A 19,367-nucleotide genomic window follows, 5' to 3' on the forward strand; every position below is an offset into this window, starting at 1 on the left:
GACAAACAAACAAAGAGGGAAAGAAACCGGACCTTTTCTCGCCAAGACTTCCTACATGCAGAGAGGCAGTGAATATAAGGCAGATGATAGAGCTGCCAAAGGAGTATCCCTGCATCAAGGGGGATCGCTAACAAAGGTGACACTAAAGGAACTGCAAAGTGCCTCAAGGTTCAACAAAGAGAAGCTCTTTTATACAAAGAGGACAAAGGAAGAATTCAGAGGTTCCACTGACAAGACAGATGTAGGATATCATAAAATGGTTATTAGAAAAAAAGGGAACTCCGAAGTATCATGAAACGAAAATTCAGCCACCCAAATTTTTTTTATTTATACATCAAGCTCCCAACTTGCGTCCAAGACAGAAAACCTGGAGAACAAGCAGAAATCATGAGTTCAGATTTCGTGAATGCCAGAATAAACAACCAACAAAGAGTTACCAGATCAGGGGTTAAGAATAAGAAGAATTATTGGATAGACTTCCTGATAAGTCTGGGATTCTAACCAGCATGTATGAAAATTACAATAAAGCAAAAAAAGCCACTCTAAGTGGCACTAATGTCTGTGTTTTCCTTGACTTGAGTGAAATCACCATAACGCGGAAAATGGAACTTCTGCTACGTAAAAATAAACTTCTCCAATGTGGGTACTGGCAAGATTGAGGGCGGGGAGGAGGGGAAGTTGTACTTTATGTTGTAACCCAGTGGCAGCACAAACGTTTACAAAATCATGTAAAAAAAGATAGTAGGAATTGCTGGGAAGGGTGGAAATGCCTGACTAAGTTCTCCTGCTCAAGACCTGTGTGGTGAAAATAAGCATTGTTGGCTATCATATTCCATTAAGCCCAGAAAAATAATGCTCTCAGGTTTCTAGACAGTGGTATAGACCTGGTTATGATAGTGAGAATGCGCATTGTGTTTTCACCTTGTTCCCTCTCCGTCAGATCCTCCCCATGCACAATTTTCCTTCCTAATAAAGAGACTGATAATACAACAGTGTTCTGAGTTTAGGTGTCCTTATGACTTTCACATGGCAAACAGCATATAGAAAATGCCAAATTGTATTGGAGGAAGGCATTGTGGGTGTATTAGTGAGGATACTGCTTATATTGCTTAACAGTTCTTCAGTTTATTCAGTTTCAAAAATAAAGTTTCAAAGCAAAGTTAAAATCTGATCATATACGGCAAGTGTACATTTAAAAAGAAAATGAAATTGGTAAAAGTGAGATTGTAAATACCTGCGGTACTTCTGGACTAGAGATGCGAGTCTCAGCAAGATCAACATTACCCGCAGGTACTGGCCCTAAGCGATCCTTTACTGACTGCTTTACAGCTGGTTGAGTAGACTGCTGGGCTGAAGGCTGCACCACCTATAGCAAAGAAAAGTTTGTTTTCTGTAATAACTACAAGTTAAGATGCAATACATTGACTAGTGAAACCTTTTGTTTGGACATTCATCCCCCTGCAGATTCAAAACTTTGTTACAACATTAAAGATACACTGATCGGCTACTAAACAGGGCTACCCTGCTTAATACCAACAATATACAGTGTACTTGGAAATTTCCATCTAACTTAAAACAAAGATTCACTAAAAAGGCGTATTTAAAAAAAAGAAAAAATGGAGGCGAAACTAAGTGCATTTGGTAAGTTAAAAGCCAAATCCTTGATATGCTCCTTTGAGAAACAAAATGTTACATAACTTGTAAGCATCTGTCCATACCGTATAGTGCTACAGATTTACATTCTATGAATACTCCTGCCATTTATTGTGGGGCTCAGACATAAGAACTTGTTTTTCTTCAACGAAGCTTCGAGTCACACAACGTACTGTGACTCTGCCCTTAGTCCACAATGTGCATGGGCACCAACACCCTCTTTGATTGCTTTCAGTTCGGTGGGTGGAAAGTAAAAGGGGAGTGAAGAGTAAAACTACTGAGTACACTGTACATCGTTAAAAAGTTAAAGCAAACAAATATAACACCACTTCATGCTTTGAGGGAGCAGGATGGGCGCATGTGACACTAGATGCTATGAACAGATGCTTATAGGGTAGGCAACATTTTCAGTTCATAGCTATACATGCTCTGCAAAGACTCTAGCTTTCTCCCAAGCACTGGTTAGCCGATAGATGAGACTGACATTAGGATATTGTTAATACCATCTACCCAACAATAGCCTGTTGACTGCACGGTCTACAAAGTAATGCTTTGTAAAGGTGTGTGGTGTTGGCCAAGTAGTAGCCCGTGGTAATAGGTTGTTACCTAGGAAAGCCACTGTGGCTCCCTTCTCACACAATGTGTGCCTTGGTAGGTACTTTGAGTATATGTTTAGTATTGGTACTAGAATTAGATACAATTCCCAATCCGCATTAAAAAATCCCTACCTTGGAGGGGCGTGGCCTGGCAGCCAAGCTGGCACACTTGTGCTAGGCAAGCTCCGTCCATCCTAAATCATTAATCCCTTAAATATCCTGTCCTCCGATCCTTTACCACACTTGGATCATGTCCCTGGTGGGGCGCGACAGGGGGCTGCGTTCTGAGCCCATTTTGATCCCGCATCTCAGCGTGACGAGCCACGGTGGCGGCGGCCTGGGGCGCAGCCCGGGAGTGGTGGTGCTGCGGCGGCGGCTGACATAAGACGAACAACGCATCTGGGGCTCCAGGAGCTGCAGTGGCAGTCGCTAGGTGCACACTGAAGCGGTGAAGAGGTAAGGGTGTCGGCATGGGCGTAGGAAGTGTGGGGGACGCGGGGGATATATCCCCCCAGATTTTGTAGTGGGGGGCACACAGGAGACAAGTGTGTGGGGACGAGGGGACAAAAGAATGTCCCCTCTCCCTTCTGTTATTCACACGGCCATTAGCGCCGAAAACGCTACCTAATGGCCCTGCACTTTACCTGCCTGGAGTCAAAGAGGCCACCCGCTTTCTGCCCTTTGTTATGCTGCAGGAAGGCTCGGTGGCGGTCTGGGAAAGGCAGATAAGGAAACAAAAATTTCTCTTTTCCTTCATGCCCAGAGAAGTCAAGCACAGTGCCCACTTCTCCTGATCTGCCTAGGGCAGCTGCCCTCCTCCCCTCTCTCGTTATTCCTCCATCTCTCTCTGTCTCGCTCCTCCTTAAGTGCTGATTTCAAGAGACAGCTCTTGTACTCTCTCTTGCCTCTCCTTTTCTTTATTTGTTCCCCTGTGAAATGGATCCAAAAAAGGTGAGCTCTTTGGCTGAAAATGTCATCATTTTTTGACCGTTTTATATTCCAAAGAAATACCTTGGTGTGGTGATTTGAAGTGAGGGGCGCTAGACCCTCATGACGCAGGCATGCACGTAATGAGGCAGACACGGACACAGTGGTATGGGATGGGTGAATGGGCTCTCAGCACGTGCCTTCAGCCCCTTTTATTGGCCAGGGTCATCTGACCAATGACGCCAGGTGGTGGGTGGGTGTTAAGTGTGCTGGCATCATGCTGAGACACTAGACCGTGTCTTACGATAGTGCATCCCTCCCAACCTTAGTTAAGAAAATTAAACTAACTTAAGTCCAACCTGTGGGAAAGAATATAGTTCACACAAAACCCATAACTCAATCGCGACGACTCCCACGTAGTCTTCTCTACTGCTGGTCACGTCAAATACTGGCAATGGTGTCTCTTCTTGCCTTGACAGACTTGTCCTGGACCTCGGACACTGTCTCCTTCTCGTCTGTGACTGGACCGGTCGTTGCGATCTTCTCTCCTGATCTTGACTTTGAACGTTGCATTTAGGTTGTTGAAGTTCACGATCCATGTTTGTGGACTGTGTCTTGGTGTTCGAACTTCTTGGACCTCTTGCCGGTCCATTCTGCTGCCGATGCTGGCAGGCTATCTTCGGTTTCTTGCTGGAACACTTGCTATGTCACTGTTCATTGACCCTTGCGTCGGTCACCTCCTTTCGGGACCCGGTAGGTCGGCTTTTGGTGCGGCCATCTGGCGTGGCCGGCTTCTGGGATGCGTCACATCGTGTGAACGTTTGAATTCTTCGTGCGACCGTCTGAGGGATCGGCTTTGTGGGGTGACCATCGGGGTGGTCTTTTGCGTGAGTCCTCACGCTTTGCTGTCATCTGTGTGGTCGCGTTTGGCTCCGTTCCTGGGCTTTAGCGTTGGCGCGCTTTTGTCCGCGCTCATTCTGTGCTTCATTGGGTGCGGAGGGTTACGTCACCACTCCGAGCTTCTTCGTGTTCAGGTTGCTCCCGTTACTTCACGGGTGTGCTTGCTTTCCTTCCAGGGACTCTGAAGCAGTGTCGGCGGGCGTCGCACTTCCTCAGTGTCGCACTTGCCTTGTGGGGAGTCTTGGAACCACTGTACCTTCGTGTGGTGGTGCTCCTTTACTTTCTTCTGGCAGCGGTGACAGCCTGTGGCCACTAGGCGTCACCGTGCTTTCCGTCCGTGTGGCTTCTGTGCTTCTGGCGGACTGCGCCGCTGCTTTGTCGTCCTTCTCCTGGTGTGTGGAGTTCCTTCACTCCTTGCACTATCTCAGACCAGTGCCTTCTAGTTGCAGTCTTTGGCATGTGGTCACGTATATCCTTGCTTTCTTACGCATCGCGCCTCGGGGTGGCAGTCGCAGAGTCTTTGCGCCCTTGGCACGCTGCTGCGCAGTGTCCTTCGGTCACCCGGAACTGGGTAGTGCCCTAGCACCATTCTGGCATATCTGTATGCCTTGCATCGTCATGGGGGAAAGTTTGTCGCTCCTTCTGGCCAGCTTTAGCACTGTTCTGTGGTCAATGTCGCAGCCCTTTCTGTGTGGGGTCGCCACAGTGTGTGTCTCGCCTCAGGCACTGCCCTGTAGTTTATCTGATCGGGGCGCAGTATACCCTATGGCCACTAAAAAACAAAGAAACACTTTCCAGGCACTGGCAGTCGTCACCCACTGCGTGTATCTCCTCTTAACTGCTGGTGCTGTGGTCCGGTGCAGCTGCGAAGCTGGGCGTTGGGTCTCACTCCGGGCTCGGGACACTACTCTGCCTGCATCCACCGGACACCCTCTCACCGGACTGTCAACCGGCTTTTCCAGTCCTCCGGTAAGCCTCCTCATGACGGGGCTGCACGGGTAAAAAAAAAAAAGGGGGGGGGGCTAACGCCGCTCCTGTCAGCTGCGGGCGGCTGACTTCTGCCCTCGTGGTGTGTGTGCTTGCACTTACTGGCAGGGGGGGGGGGGGGGGGGGGGGGCACTGCTCCTCTTGACTCCGTGTTGTGCACTAGCGCCTGGCAGCTCTTCACACGCTGCCGGTCGCGCTCTGACTCCTCTGCACTTTCGCTCTCTCCTCCCCCCTGCAGCAGCTTCATCACTCACTCGCTGGCGGTGGGGGGGGGTGGGGGGGGGGGGGGGGTTAGTGCCGCCGTGGTTTCATGCTGCACACTGCTCTTCTTCCTGCGAGGTGGGCACTCGCAGCGTCGACCTCTCCTGCTGCGCGGGTGGGCTCCGCAGTAGTTCTCAGCGCCCGGCAGCTCTTCACATGCTGCGGGCTCATTACCTCGTCGCCGCAGAGGCCTCAGTCCTATGCTGCGCGGCGGGGGTCGGAGTCGCTTCAGGCAGGCCGTGGGTGGGCTCCGCTGGCCTTGCTTCTCTCTCTGGTCATTCTCGGCTGCATTGCGCCCGGCCAGGCGCCATGGTAGTGTGGGTGGGCTCCGCTTGGTGTACCGTCACACAGGGGGGGGTCGCTTCTGGCGTACGCGGCCCCCCGAAGCATTTCCTTGCGCTTGGGCTCACCTCCGGCCCATGGGCCTTGTCATCAGCGCGGGTGGGCTCCGCGGAGGTCGCCTCACAGCTGGGGCCGTCGCGGCCGGCGCGGGTGGGCTCCGGTTGGTCCGTTCTCTCCTGGTAAACGTGAGAGGTGCGGGGTGGACTCCCGGTCACCTCTTCACGGACATCTGGGCCCGGGGCAAGGCACACGCCCCGCGGGCCTCTCGGAGGCCGTCACCGATTCTGTGGGGGAGAGGGGACGCGACGTCGCCCCTCAGCTCTCTCCTCTTTCCCCACGATTGTCTTCAGTTGGCTGTGGTACGCTGGGCACAGCTCCGCCTCGTCGCCATTGTGGTGATTTGAGGTGAGGGGCGCTAGGCCCTTATGACGCAGGCATGCACGCAATGAGGCAGACACGGACACAGTGGTATGGGATGGGTGAATGGGCTCTCAGCACGTGCCTTCAGCCCCTTTTATTGGCCAGGGTCATCTGACCAATGACGCCTGGTGGTGGGTGGGTGTTAAGTGTGCTGACATCATGCTGAGACACTAGACCGTGTCTTACGATAGTACACTTGGGACGGAGAGAAAAAATAATTAAGTACCTAAATAAAGCAATACAGAGTGGTCAGCAGACAGGCCAGATTGTTATTTAAACCCACACACATTAGCGCTACTTTACAGAGTTTGTGAAAGTGCTACTTTCTTTTTATCTTCTTTCTTTGACTAACATTGTTTTCCCAGGGTGGTGAAGTGCACCATTCCTAAGGGGACTGCAATACCTGGTTGAGGGGTGAAGTGGAACCATTTATTATGATAATTTTCAACAGTTTTATTTATTTTAGCTTATAAAATGTGTACTACGGCTCTGTGTTTGGGGATGTGGTCTTTTTTTAAATCAAACTGCTTACATTTTGAAAGGATATAGGCGATGGACATTAAAACGGGTCCCTTCCTGGTCCTGTAGTCATGTCCTGAACTTTTCAGGCAAAATCACTTACTTATTTCTGAATAATGAATTTAAAACCATAAAGGTAACCATGTTGTTCCTGATCACATTTCACATGCTTAGCTTATTCTTGCATTCCCTATGAGCGTTTGCTTTTTCCAGGGTGTTATTACTTTTTTTTCAGGCAGCATTTTACTGTTGTCTAGTGTATAGTTTGAATTTAGTCGCAGCACAATTGAGCTGTTAGCTAAAGGCAGTGTGAGTTTCTCTCAGTAAGGCAGTATGGTGTTCAGTGTGGGAGAGGATGTGGCACTCTGGCCAGAGTTGCTGAATTTGGAACTGGAGAACCATATTCAGCCTTCATGACCAGTCCACCAGACCACACTCCTGACAGAGCTCATTCCAATGCTACACCTTAGAAGGCCCGACATACCTTAGAAGCCCTGGTGTCTTGCCACCTTTAGGCTCCACCTGCTGGTGAGTTAACCTTGAAGGCCTGTCCACCATAATCCATACTGCAGTTCACCTCCAGTCTTGCGGGCAGGCCTACGAAAAAGCACCCCCTAGATTGACAGTGACTTTGTCACTGAGGTCACAGAACCCTCGAGGCCAGTCTGCCTCACCCATTCGTACCTCCATTGGCCTTGTTTCAGCAGTAGTAGTGCAACTCACCAGGGATTGGCAATTAAGGATTTGCATGCACACCAAACTTAGGGGGTGATTATAATGGCAGTGGGACTGCCACGTCACCCCGTCGAACAAGTTACTTACCTTCGGTAACGATATATCTGTAAGAAACAGTAGTTAGTATTAGATTCCTTACCTTAGAATATCCCCAGGCGTCAGTCTGGATCCGGAAACTTTTGCGTAGCAGTACCCCTGCGCGTCGGTAGGCGTCGTCTGCAGGCGTCCCCTGCGGCTCCGCGTCGTCGGCGTCGTGCGCCGTGATGACGTCGCTGGAGTATATAGACGCCGCCTCCGCGCGCTGACGTCAGTTCTTTGCACACAGCTTTTCCGCGCCAGAACACGCAGAGCCATGTGAGAACCAACACTGGTGCCATTTGAAACTAGGGCCCTGAAAGGGATGTCCTTAACCCTAGGTATCAGTTCGCAGAACGGGGAGGACGGGCGGGGCGGTAAGGAATCTAATACTAACTACTGTTTCTTACAGATATATCGTTACCGAAGGTAAGTAACTTGTTCATCTGAAAGAAACAGGTTAGTATTAGATTCCTTACCTTAGAATAGATACCCCAGCAATACCAACCCCGGTGGTGGGTCTGCGAACCAATACAACCTACACCAGAAAGTCCTGGAGGACCGAACGGCCAAAGAAGCCATCCCTCCGGACTTGACTGTCCAGGCAGTAGTGCCTCGCAAAGGTGTGCAGCGAGGCCCACGTGGCCGCCTGGCAAATGTCCTGCAAAGGGACTCCCCGGCCCAGGGCAGTAGTAGCCGCCGTGGCCCGAGTGGAATGGGCCCGCAGCCCAACAGGAGGCTCCTTCCGAGCCAAAGAGTAGCATGCTTTGATGCACAGGACGACCCACCGAGAGATGGTCCGTTTCTGTACCGCCCTTCCCTTCTTCTCACCCACGTAGCCAACAAACAGTTGGTCATCCACCCGGAACTGGCGTGTGCGATCCATATAGAATGAAAGCGCACGTTTTGGGTCCAGACGATGGAGCCGCTCTTCATCCTTTGAAGGATGCGGAGGCGGGAAGAAGGAGGGCAAGGTGATGGACTGCCCAATGTGAAAAGCAGAGACTACCTTGGGCAGGAAAGAAGGTCTAGTCCGAAGAACCACCTTATCAGGATGAACAGACAAGAAAGGAGGTTGAATAGAAAGAGCCTGGAGCTCACTCACTCTCCTGGCAGAGGTGATGGCTACCAGGAAGGCCGTCTTTAAGGTGAGAAGACGGAGAGGACAGGAATGAAGGGGCTCAAAGGGAGCGCACATCAGGAAAGTCAAAACCAGGTTCAAGTCCCACTGAGGCATCACGAACGGAGTTGGAGGATACATGTGCGTGATGCCCTTTAAGAATCTTAACACAATAGGGGACTTGAACAAAGATGGCTGATCAGGTAGCCTCAAGAAGGCGGAAAGGGCAGAAAGATAGCCCTTGATAGTGCCCAGGGCAGAGCCCTGCTGGGCAAGGGAAAGGAGGAAGAGGAGAACCTCAGACAGAGGGGCAGAAAGGGGATCCACAGCCTTTGCTGTGCACCATGCCACAAATCTGTTCCACCGGCAGGCGTATACCGACTTTGTGGAGGGACGCCTGGCTGCCAGAATGACATCACAGACTTCAGGAGGCAAGTCAAATGGCCTCAACTGTCGCCGCTCAATCTCCACGCATGGAGGTGGAGACTGGACAGGTTCGGGTGGAGGACCGTCCCCTGCTGCTGCGACAGAAGGTCCTCCTGAAGGGGCAGGCGGATCGAGGGACCGACTGTCATGCTGAGTAGCTCGGGATACCAGTACCTTCGAGCCCAGTCCGGAGCCACAAGGATAACTTGGGCCCGGTCGCGCCTGATCTTCTTCAGCACTCTGGGCAGAAGTGGTATAGGCGGAAAGGCGTACAACAGACCGCAACTCCACTCGCGCCGAAAGGCGTCGCCGAGCGAGTGCCGTCTTGGAAACTCCAACGCGCAGAACTGATGACATTGCGCGTTCTCTTCTGTGGCGAATAGATCTAACCAAGGCTCTCCCCATTGCTGAAAGAGGCCTCTCGCCACATCCGAGTTCAGACGCCATTCGTGATCCACCGAGCACCGACGGCTGAGTTCGTCCGCCCTGGCGTTCAGAGAACCTGCCAGGTGTTGAACCGACAGAGTCACGCCCTGACGTTCCAGCCATTGCCAGAGGCGCAGAGCCTCTTGGCAAAGGGTCCACGACCCCACACCGCCCTGTTTGTTGCAGTACCACATGGCGGTGGTGTTGTCCGTGAACACCTGCACTACACTCCCGTTGACAAAGGGGAGGAATGCCTTCAGTGCCAGGCGAATCGCCCGCAGCTCCAACATGTTGATATGGAGCCGGGACTCCGCCGGAGACCAGAGGCCTCTGATCTCCGCCTCTCCCAAGTGGCCACCCCAGCCTTGGAGGGACGCGTCCGTCACAACCACGTGCTCCGGCTGGGGAAGGGAGAGGGATCTGCCCCTGACCCAATCGCGGTCTGTAAGCCACCACTGCAACTGTCTCGCAGTGCCCTCCGAGATCAGGACATGGTCGGATAGGTTGCCCTGATGCTGGGCCCACTGAAACTTCAGGTCCCACTGCAGAGCCCGCATCCGCCATCTGGCGTGATGCACCAGAAGGATGCAGGAGGCCATCAGCCCCAGAAGCCGCAGCGTCAACCTGACCGAAACCCGGGATAACGGCTGAAAGATGGGAATCAGAGCCTGAATATCCCGGACCCGCCGTTCCGGGGGATAAACCCGAAACTGCGCCGAGTCGAGAACCGCTCCGATGAAAAGGAGCTTTTGAGAGGGACACAGGTGTGATTTCGGCACATTGATGGAAAACCCCAACTCGTGCAGGAGGTCTGCCGTCATCTGAAGGTGGTGGACGACTGTCTGGGGCGAGCCCGCCTTCAACAGCCAGTCGTCGAGGTAGGGGAAGACTGAAACCCCTAACCGGCGCAGATGAGCTGCGACCACCGCCATCACTTTCGTGAACACCCGTGGGGCGCTGGTAAGGCCGAATGGGAGCACGATAAACTGAAAATGCTCGTGGCCTACCGTGAACCGCAGGTAACGCCGGTGGGCCGGCAGGACGGGGATGTGAAAGTACGCATCCTGCAAGTCCAACGCTACCATCCAGTCTTGTGGGTCTAGAGCAGCCAAGACCTGAGCCAAAGTCAACATCTTGAACTTCTCCTTCCGGAGGAAGCCGTTGACGTTCCGTAGATCCAAGATAGGACGCAGGCCTCCCTTGTCCTTCTTGGGTACCAGAAAGTAGTGGGAGTAGCAACCACACCCTACTTCTGGCCCAGGAACGCGCTCGATGGCCCCCTTGGCCAAGAGGGCCGTAACTTCCTCCTGCAGAAGTGTCAAGTGGTCCCCCGACACACGGTGGTTCTGCGGTGGCATGGCTGGAGGAGTGGACTCGAAGGGGAGGGCATAGCCCCTTCGGACAAGCTGCAGCACCCACCTGTCCGATGTTATCGCGCGCCAGCGGGAGTGGTGATGGCGAACCCTGCCACCCACTGGCGTCACGTGAGCCCGAAAGCTCGGACTAGGAAGGCTTGGATGCCGCAGCGGAGGGAGGCGTGGACTGACCACGACGCTGGCCTCTACCGCCACCACGGCGGAAACCACGGGCGCCACCGCGCTGGGGAGCGCTCTGCGCCGCGTGGCTGGCAGCACGTGTGGGACCTCCTCTCCCTTGGCCACGAAAGGGCCGAAACGAACCCGTCTGCTGGCGCTGGGTCTGGGTCGAGAGACCCAAGGACTTGGCCGTGACCCTGGAGTCCTTGAAGCGCTCCAGCGCGTGGTCCGCTTTGTCACCAAATAGGCGACTGCCATCAAATGGCATGTCCATAAGCGTATTTTGGACGTCTGGTGAGAAGTTGGCAGATCTCAGCCAGGCATGGCGACGAATCGCCACCGTAGTGGACATGGCCCGTCCCAGTGAGTCCGTGGTGTCCAGACCACAACGGATCGAGTACCGCGCCGCATCCCGGCCTTCAACAAAGGCCCGGGTGAGCTTGTCCCGCACTTCCTGGGGGCATTGCGGCAAACACTCCTCGACCGTATCCCACAGGGAGTGGGTGTAGCGGCCCAAGAGGCACGCGGTGTTACAAGACCGCAGCCCAGCACTCAAAGAGGAAAACACTTTCTTTCCGAATTGGTCGTACCTCTTTGATTCCCGGTCGGGCGGAGCCGACGGAAATGCGGACTGCGAAGTGGAGGCCTGGATCACCAGACTCTCCGGGGAGGGATGGGTGGACAGGAAGGCAGGGTCGTCCGCGCAGGGACGGTGACGCCTGGCAACGTTCCGGTCAACCGGCGCACCAGAGGCGGGCCTGGACCAGGTGCCCAGAAGGACATCCGTCAGGGCCTCATTAAACGGCAGCAGAGGCTCCTGGGGGCATGACTGCGGTTTAAAAACTTCCGTCAGGATATTCGGTTTGACCTTCGCGACGGGGAGCTCAAGGTGTAAGGCCTTGGCAGCCCTCATCAGGACCACCGAATAGGCAGCACCCGCCTCGGACGCCACAGGGGACGGAGAGACAAACCCAGGGTTGGGCGACTCGTCCAGGCCACTGGCATCACCCAGATCACCTACCCAGTCCACATCGTACTGGCAGGCACGGGATAGAGGGTCCTCAGACCCCTCCCAACCCTCTCCATACTCCTCCTCGTCATACCCATATTCTGGGTCGACGATATAGACATCGGGGTCAACAGGCCCCATCGGCGTCGGGTCCGGCGTCGGCCGACGCCGGTCCGGCTCCGAGTCCGGAGTCGGGGAGGAAAGGGGGGTGGCGCCGCGCGGCGTCGGTGCCGGGGACCCGACGCCGGCCGGAGCCGACGGCGGAGTCGCTGCACCACGCGGGGGCGGTACCATGGGCTGGCCCACAGGAACCGACGCCGGAGAGGCCGGGAGACCAGCCGGCGACGAACCAGAGGGAACCAGCGGCGCCGGGGCCGGAGCCACCGGCGGCGCCGGGGCAGGAGCACCCGAACCGCTCGGGCCCCCAGACGGGACCGACGGGCCCGCAGGCGCCGAAGGCCCCGCCGGAGAAGACCTCGCCCTCATAGCAATGAGGAAGGCCTCGATCTCCTCACGCGACGCGCCTTCCCCAGGGACCGACAGGTGTGGGGCAGACGGCGTCGGCGACCCATGCGGGACCGCGGGGGTGGGGCCACCCGAGCCCCCGGCCGCGGCACGCGGGCGTCGGGGGGAGTCGGGGGTGCGATGGCGACGCCCCGACTTCTTGTGCTTACCTGACGAGCCGGAGGAATGGTGGCGACTCCCGGAGCGCCCATGGCGGCTCCGCGACCGCTCCCTCGACCGCTCCCTCGACCTCCGACCGGACCGGGACCGCTCTCGACGCGGGGCCGACAACCGGAGTTCGAGAAGCTTGCGGGACCGCTCCCGCCTAGCTTTTCCAGTCAAGGCCCGACAGTCGACGCAGGACTCCACGTCGTGGTCCGCGCCCAGACACCGGAGGCAGAGTCGATGGTGGTCGGTGACCGACATCATGCGGTCGCACTCGTCACAACTCTTGAAACCGGGCATCCTACCGGCACCGTAAAGATCAATCACAAAAAACTTGGTCAAAAGACCGGAGTACTGCTCTTCGGATCTGCGCTAACTGGCGCGGAAAAAAGAAGAACTGACGTCAGCGCGCGGAGGCGGCGTCTATATACTCCAGCGACGTCATCACGGCGCACGACGCCGACGACGCGGAGCCGCAGGGGACGCCTGCAGACGACGCCTACCGACGCGCAGGGGTACTGCTACGCAAAAGTTTCCGGATCCAGACTGACGCCTGGGGATATTCTAAGGTAAGGAATCTAATACTAACCTGTTTCTTTCAGATGGTGGCGTTTCCACCGCCATTGGTGACTGTATCACTGCCCGCCATATTGCAATGGCGGGTGGTTCCCTGGCGGTCGGAAAGACCAACCTCGACGCACCTGACTGGCTCCTTGAGCCCGCCACTAGGGCGGAGGGGCTCATGGTTCCTACAATGCTGGTGGTGCCTACCAGGCACCACAGTAGGGATTACAATATCCCTTACCCGCCAGCCTATCAATGGCGGTTCACCCTCCATGGAAAAGTTGGCGGAAAGGGACATTGGGGGCCGTAGCAGGACCATTTCCCCCCTAGCCACCAGACATGGGTCCTGGGGGGCATCTATGATGCCCTCCTACATATTACTGCACCATGTGGCACTGCCATGTAGTGCAATGATATATGTAACATGTCCCTTTTTTACATTGCGGCAGATGCTGCAGCCAGCAGCACCTGCTGCAATGTAAAAGATAGGCACTTCAAACACAGTAGTGGCGGTCGCATTGTACTGATTATCGTGGGGCCGCCACCTTGAAGGCCTACGGTCCCATTCCCCGATTCGATGGCGGACGGACTGAAGTCCACCTGCCAGCGTAATCAGCCCCTAAGTTTGCAAACTTCATGGTCTCTGCTTCATGCATAAACACTTTTAACACGTGCAACCTGCTTTTGGGCCACCGGATTTATGCAGCAATGGAGGCCAATATTATGTAGCTGTATTGACTAAATTATGCAACAATAAAAAGGTTGCAGCGTAATGCAGTACATTTTATGATACTTTATTATTTTGACATATTTATACATATTAACAGCCTCTGCAAAGCTTTTGCCTCATTAGTACCTGTGTAACATACAAATGCAACAGTGGGAAAGGTGACTAGTCAACCTTTGCAAAGGGCCCTACACTTCACAGCAACATAAGTTGCATTTCTTTTAGTAATTTTTTAATCAGTTTGAGCTACAACATTGTGTTGGGTGAAATCATTAGATTATGCAGCAGATGATGTATTATGTGGCAAATATGATACAGCCATAGGTAAGTGGAAAACATGTTTTTCACTTAACTTAATTTTGCCCCAACATTGTATTTGATCGATTTGTAAGTTCCCCAAACCCAAAAGTCGAGTTTGGGCACAATTAGCATTTTAAAAGCATTCCTGCAACACAGGGCTACTTTTAAACTGACCTCAGGCTTCAGAAGTGCACACATGCAAGCTCAGAAAGGGCTGCTGGCCTCTAAACTGCCATGCCTTATTATATTCTAGGGACATAAAGGTAGTTCTAATTCATCCTGCCCTATTATGTATTAGGGCCTTATAGGAGAGGTCATGCCAATCATAGGGGTACCCTAACACATAGTGCACCATAGTTAATGTAGGTTTTTTCACAGTATCGTAAAGTGTCTCTTTTAGAATAGCACTGGCCCTGGGCCTGGTTAGGCAGAGGCCAGGGTCAGTCTGAGTCAGGTACCACCAGTACCAGTCAGCAAAGTGTTGGGGAGTGCCCAGGGCACAGGATGTCTTTGCAACACTAGAGAAGCACAAACTCAGAATTTATAACATAATACCAAACATAACACCATGGCTGGGGAGTGCTCTTTAATAATCAGAATTGATTTCTATCCTAATTAACCCATTTTCCAACATAAGGATAAGGAAAGACTGGGGAGAAATCATAACGTTCTAATCTATACCTTGCAATTTTCATGCAGCTCTTTGATGATGGTTACTAGCTTACTGTTCAATATTAGGATTTTAACTTATAAATTGCAAATACCAAAAGAATATCTCAGACAAAAGCAGTAACTCACTGACCTATGTACATTAGATGCATTTAGTGATCAGCGTGGTACACGTTCTTTGCAGCAGGCATATGACCCCACTGTGGCTACCTTACCATGACTCAAAACATCCACTAGACAAACCTCCGATCTCTCTCAATAAAGAACATTAATCACCAAAGTTATCTTCACATTTTTATTTTTGCCTGGAGATTGCTGGAGACCAGGAATGCAGCAGCAGGTAATTTTCAAACCATAATGCACTTGCAAACAGCACCCCCACTGTAAGTCAGCGACCTTTGTTTGCTTAGTGCATGAAGATGCAAGATTCATATATATGTTTTTTTACATTTGGTCTGATACTATATGAATGTAAATACCAATAAAGCATACATGCAAACTGTGACTACATGCCTTACTTTTCTTAATATTTCACTTTAAAAGTATGCGATTGTATTTGTGTAACGGCCAGTGATTTGTATAGGGTCACTGGAAAATCCACAAGGTTGTCCCTCTGTGTCAGGGGAGTCAGTGGGTGCAGTTTGTAGCCTCGCTCAGAGTTGGAGCCGCTACACACTTGCACCGGCGGCCATTTCGGGTCGCGTGAGCTGGCGAGGATGGCCCTGGGAACCGCAGGAGTTCTTGGCGGTCCCCAGAAGGAAGCAGGAGGCCCTGGTGTTTGTTTGTGTGTGTTGGGGGTCCCCCTGAGACACCCGAACTCTGCTCTTAGTTGGAAGCGGCCATACCTCTTGTTGGGACAATGGGTGGGGCCTGGACGAGGTGCGGCGGCCCTCTGCAGTGGGTGACTGCCCTGGACTCTGGTTCACTGAACCTTGGTTGGTGCTTGGGGCTCCCTCCGCTCGCTGCTTCTCTACTCTAACCTGCTAGCGTTCCTGCTTTCGGCGGCCAGGTCGGGTCACGCGGGGCCCAGATTCGTGGACTAGGGGGCCTCCCTCCGCTTTGCATACCTCTGCGCCAGGGGGGTCGTCTCGACCCGCCACGTTCACAGAAACGGGACATTTTATTCCCTACGCAGACGGGGGAGTGCTCTTCCAGTGCAGCTGCCCAGATATCTGGTGCTAAGTGACCTGGAAATAGGGAGGTTCAGCGGGCGCCATGACTAGGGACAAGACGAGTGGGGGTCGGCTAAACAAAGCACCCTGGACAGATATACGGGCCCTGGGGCCGCCGCTGAGGCGCCTGGAGGGGCACAGGGGGCAGTGCCGGACAATGCTGCACTTATGGCCGCTATCACGCAGTCCAGAGATGCCCTGGATGCCAAAATCCGATGGCTTCGAAGTCATGCTCCTCCGCCAGGACCTGCGGAACACTGTGGCCCCTCATCACGGCGATGGAAACTCTGATCTCTGGGGTAGAGGACGAAGTTGCCACTCTGCAGAAGCAGCTTATGACACTGCGGGCAGATATGCCAGAGGGCCTGTCCGTGATTGGAGGCGATTGGAATGATGTACTGGATGTGTCCTGGGACCGTTGGAGGCTCCGGGAGAGTGTGACTGCATGCCAGGCTACGAAGCTTTCTTCCTTGGGGACTGGGCTCGACTGGGCGGACCCTTGGCGCCGAATGCACAGAAACACTCAGGGATACACGTATCTCTCTGCGGTTCACAACTCCTTCTCTCGCCTCGACTATTTGTTCGTTCCTCGGGCGGCAGCTGGCAGGGTGTTGCAGGCGGAGATCCTTCCGAGGGGGCTCTCTGATCATTCACCGATTACTCTAACAATACAGATGGGCTGAGCGAAACAGTCCTTCCGCTGGCGCCTTTCGACGTGAAACCTCCAGAAGGCAGAATACAAGGAGTGCCTGGAGAATGCGCTCGATCAATACTTGACTTTAAATGTGGGGTCGGGTTCTGGGGCTGAATCTCTGTGGAAGTGCTGAAGCCCACAATGCCTAGATATATCCTTTTGTGCAGCAGCCCGTAGGACGCGGAAGGAGGCTCTGCTACAAGCGGAGACTACTATTGCAGATCTTGACCTTCGTAGTAGAGGGGTTGGCGGTAACCATGCACGGCAGCAGCTGTTGCTGGCGCAACAGAACTATGTAGCTCTTCTTATGGATGAGGCCCGCCTCACCTGGCTGGCAATGCGCAGTAGGGTCTACTGATGGGGGATAAACCTAGCAAGAGCCAACATCAGTTCTGTCAGGGAATGTTCCATTCCCAGCCCCTTCCTTGTATAGTGGGCCTAGATGGTAGGCCCCTCACAGATGCCCGGTATATTGCTGAGAGCTTCTCTACCTATTTTGCAGAGCTATATGCCCCCAGAGAGTGTCTCCACGAAGACGTGGTAGGCCGGTTTTTGGATGACCTGCCACCTCGGCCCTGTCTGATGAAGTGAGCGCAGAGCTGGATCTCCTGCTCACGGAGGAGGAATTGGGTGCAGCCCTGGGAGACCTTAATTTGGGAAAGGCCCCAGGGCCAAATGGGTTCCCCTGTGAATTTTTAAAGAATTTTCTTTTTTTTACAGCTTGGACCCCATTACAGTAGAGTGGTGGAGGAGTCCCATGAGTGGGGGCGTCTTCCTCAGAATTGGCGACATGTGTAAGTTTGTGTTTCACAAACCGGGCAGACCCCCAGACCAGCATGCTCCCTATCGCCCTATTTCGCTCCTAAATGTAGAAGCCAGAATTTTGGCCACGGCGTTGGCCAACCGTTTGCGGTCCCACATTTCTACCTTGGTACACCTGGATCAGGCAGGGTTTATGCCCCAGCGGGCGACACAACATAATACTCGCCGGGCACGTATTCCTGTTGCGGCTATCCGTGGGCTAGGAGTACGGGCGGTGCTCTTGTTGGCCAATATGGAGAGGGCATTTGATTCCCTTAGCTGGGTCTATCTCTTCGCGCTGCTAAGCTGATTGAATCTTGGACTGCGCTTTCTGTCCTACCTGTCCCTACTTTACACTGATCTTACTGCGTCGGTATGTGCTGCGGGCTCTGCTTCCTCTACCTTGTCTCTTTGCAGGGGCACCCGTCATAGCTGTCCGCTGTCTCCATATTTGTTTGCCCTGGCGATGGAACCCTTGGCCGCCTGGGTTCGTATTGGACGCGCGGGTGTCTGGCTTCGAATGGGCACATGGATTGTCGGACCGTATTGCGCTATACACGATGATGTTTTATTCTTTCTCACCAATGTTGACCGGACTGGGCTGCGGCTGCTTTGATTTATGCAGATCTTTGGGGAATATACGGGTCTCTACATGAACCCTGGTAAGTATACCTTGTTGCCTCTTGGGGAGGCATCGGGACTGGGCGCCTGGGCCTAGTCGGTTCGGGTTGTTACCAGCAGGATGAAGTATCTTGGAGTGTTTTTATCGGACTCACTCACTGTGGCATGGGAGAGGAATCTGGTTCCGGTCTGGGAAGGCGTCCGGGAGGATCTTAAGACATGGTCCCGTACGCCGCTGTCTATTTATGGTCGCCCATTTTAACCACATGGCTGCTGCCAACGGCCGTCACGTGCACTACCTTTGTAGAGCGGCGCACGTCCGTTGGCCGTCGCGGCCCTGCCCGCTCAATAGAACATAACGCACTAGTGCGGAACGTTCGGCGCAGTTAAGTGGTTAAAGATGGTTTCTCTTCCCAGATTGCTGTATCAACTGCTGATTCACCCATATCCGATCCCTCCTAGATGGTTTAGGCAGGTCAATGCAGCGTTGGGTCAATTCCTATGGGCAGGTGGTGCGGTGAGATTCGCCCTACGGAGCTCCTATCTCTCTATGTACTGTGGAGGGCTGGCGACCTCTGATATACTGTCATATTACATGGCCTCACATTTATTGGTCTTAAATGAGTGGTGGTATGGGAGCAGAGATGACCCTGCCTACGCTGTGGAGCGGCGTTTTATGGGGAACCTCTTCCTTACACATGATTCTATACTCAGCACCAGTGCATAGATCCCGGTCGCCCACGACTCAAGTGTTTTTCAAAATTTGGCGACAGGCCCTGCGGAGGATGGGGTGTTGTAATAAGCTGACACATGAGACCCCCTGTTAGATCTGGGGGTCTCTAGTTGGCAATGGTTATCACCTTTGTCTAAATAGGGACCCTTACTTCTAAGTCAGGACAAGGGGATTACTCTTTAATAACCCCTGCTCACCCCCTTGGTAGCTTGGCACGAGTAGACAGGCTTATCTCAGAGGCAGTGTGTTAAGCATTTGTGAATATACACAGTAATACAGTGATAACACTACAGATGGAAACAACACAGGTTTTATAAAAATAAGTATTCTTCATATAGACTTAAACAAAAGACCACAAACGACAAAAATCCACAATACTGTACTAAAGGTTACTTAAAAGATGATAAAAGTCTCTTAAATCAAGTTGATGGAAAATGCGACAAAGTTCTCACAAAGTTCTTGGATGCGACACGCAAAGTGAACAAA

General features: G+C 53.2%; 1 protein-coding gene across 8 annotated transcripts in view; it reads right to left on the reverse strand.

Annotated features, from left to right (window-relative positions):
* Positions 1-19,367, reverse strand: part of RBM26 (RNA binding motif protein 26) — an 812,370-nt gene that overhangs the window by 300,817 nt on the left and 492,186 nt on the right. For all 8 annotated transcript variants that reach the window (XR_013599857.1, XR_013599856.1, XM_078657487.1 and 5 more), the window contains exon 14: positions 1,235-1,366. Coding sequence is in view for 6 of the 8 variants with exons in the window: in XM_078657487.1 (XP_078513613.1) it covers positions 1,235-1,366 (132 nt within the window). In the remaining 2 variants the exon portion in view is untranslated. The remainder of the gene's footprint in view (positions 1-1,234; positions 1,367-19,367) is intronic.

The sequence above is a fragment of the Lissotriton helveticus genome, chromosome 8 (assembly GCF_964261635.1).
Source record: "Lissotriton helveticus chromosome 8, aLisHel1.1, whole genome shotgun sequence".
NCBI lineage: Eukaryota > Metazoa > Chordata > Amphibia > Caudata > Salamandridae > Lissotriton > Lissotriton helveticus.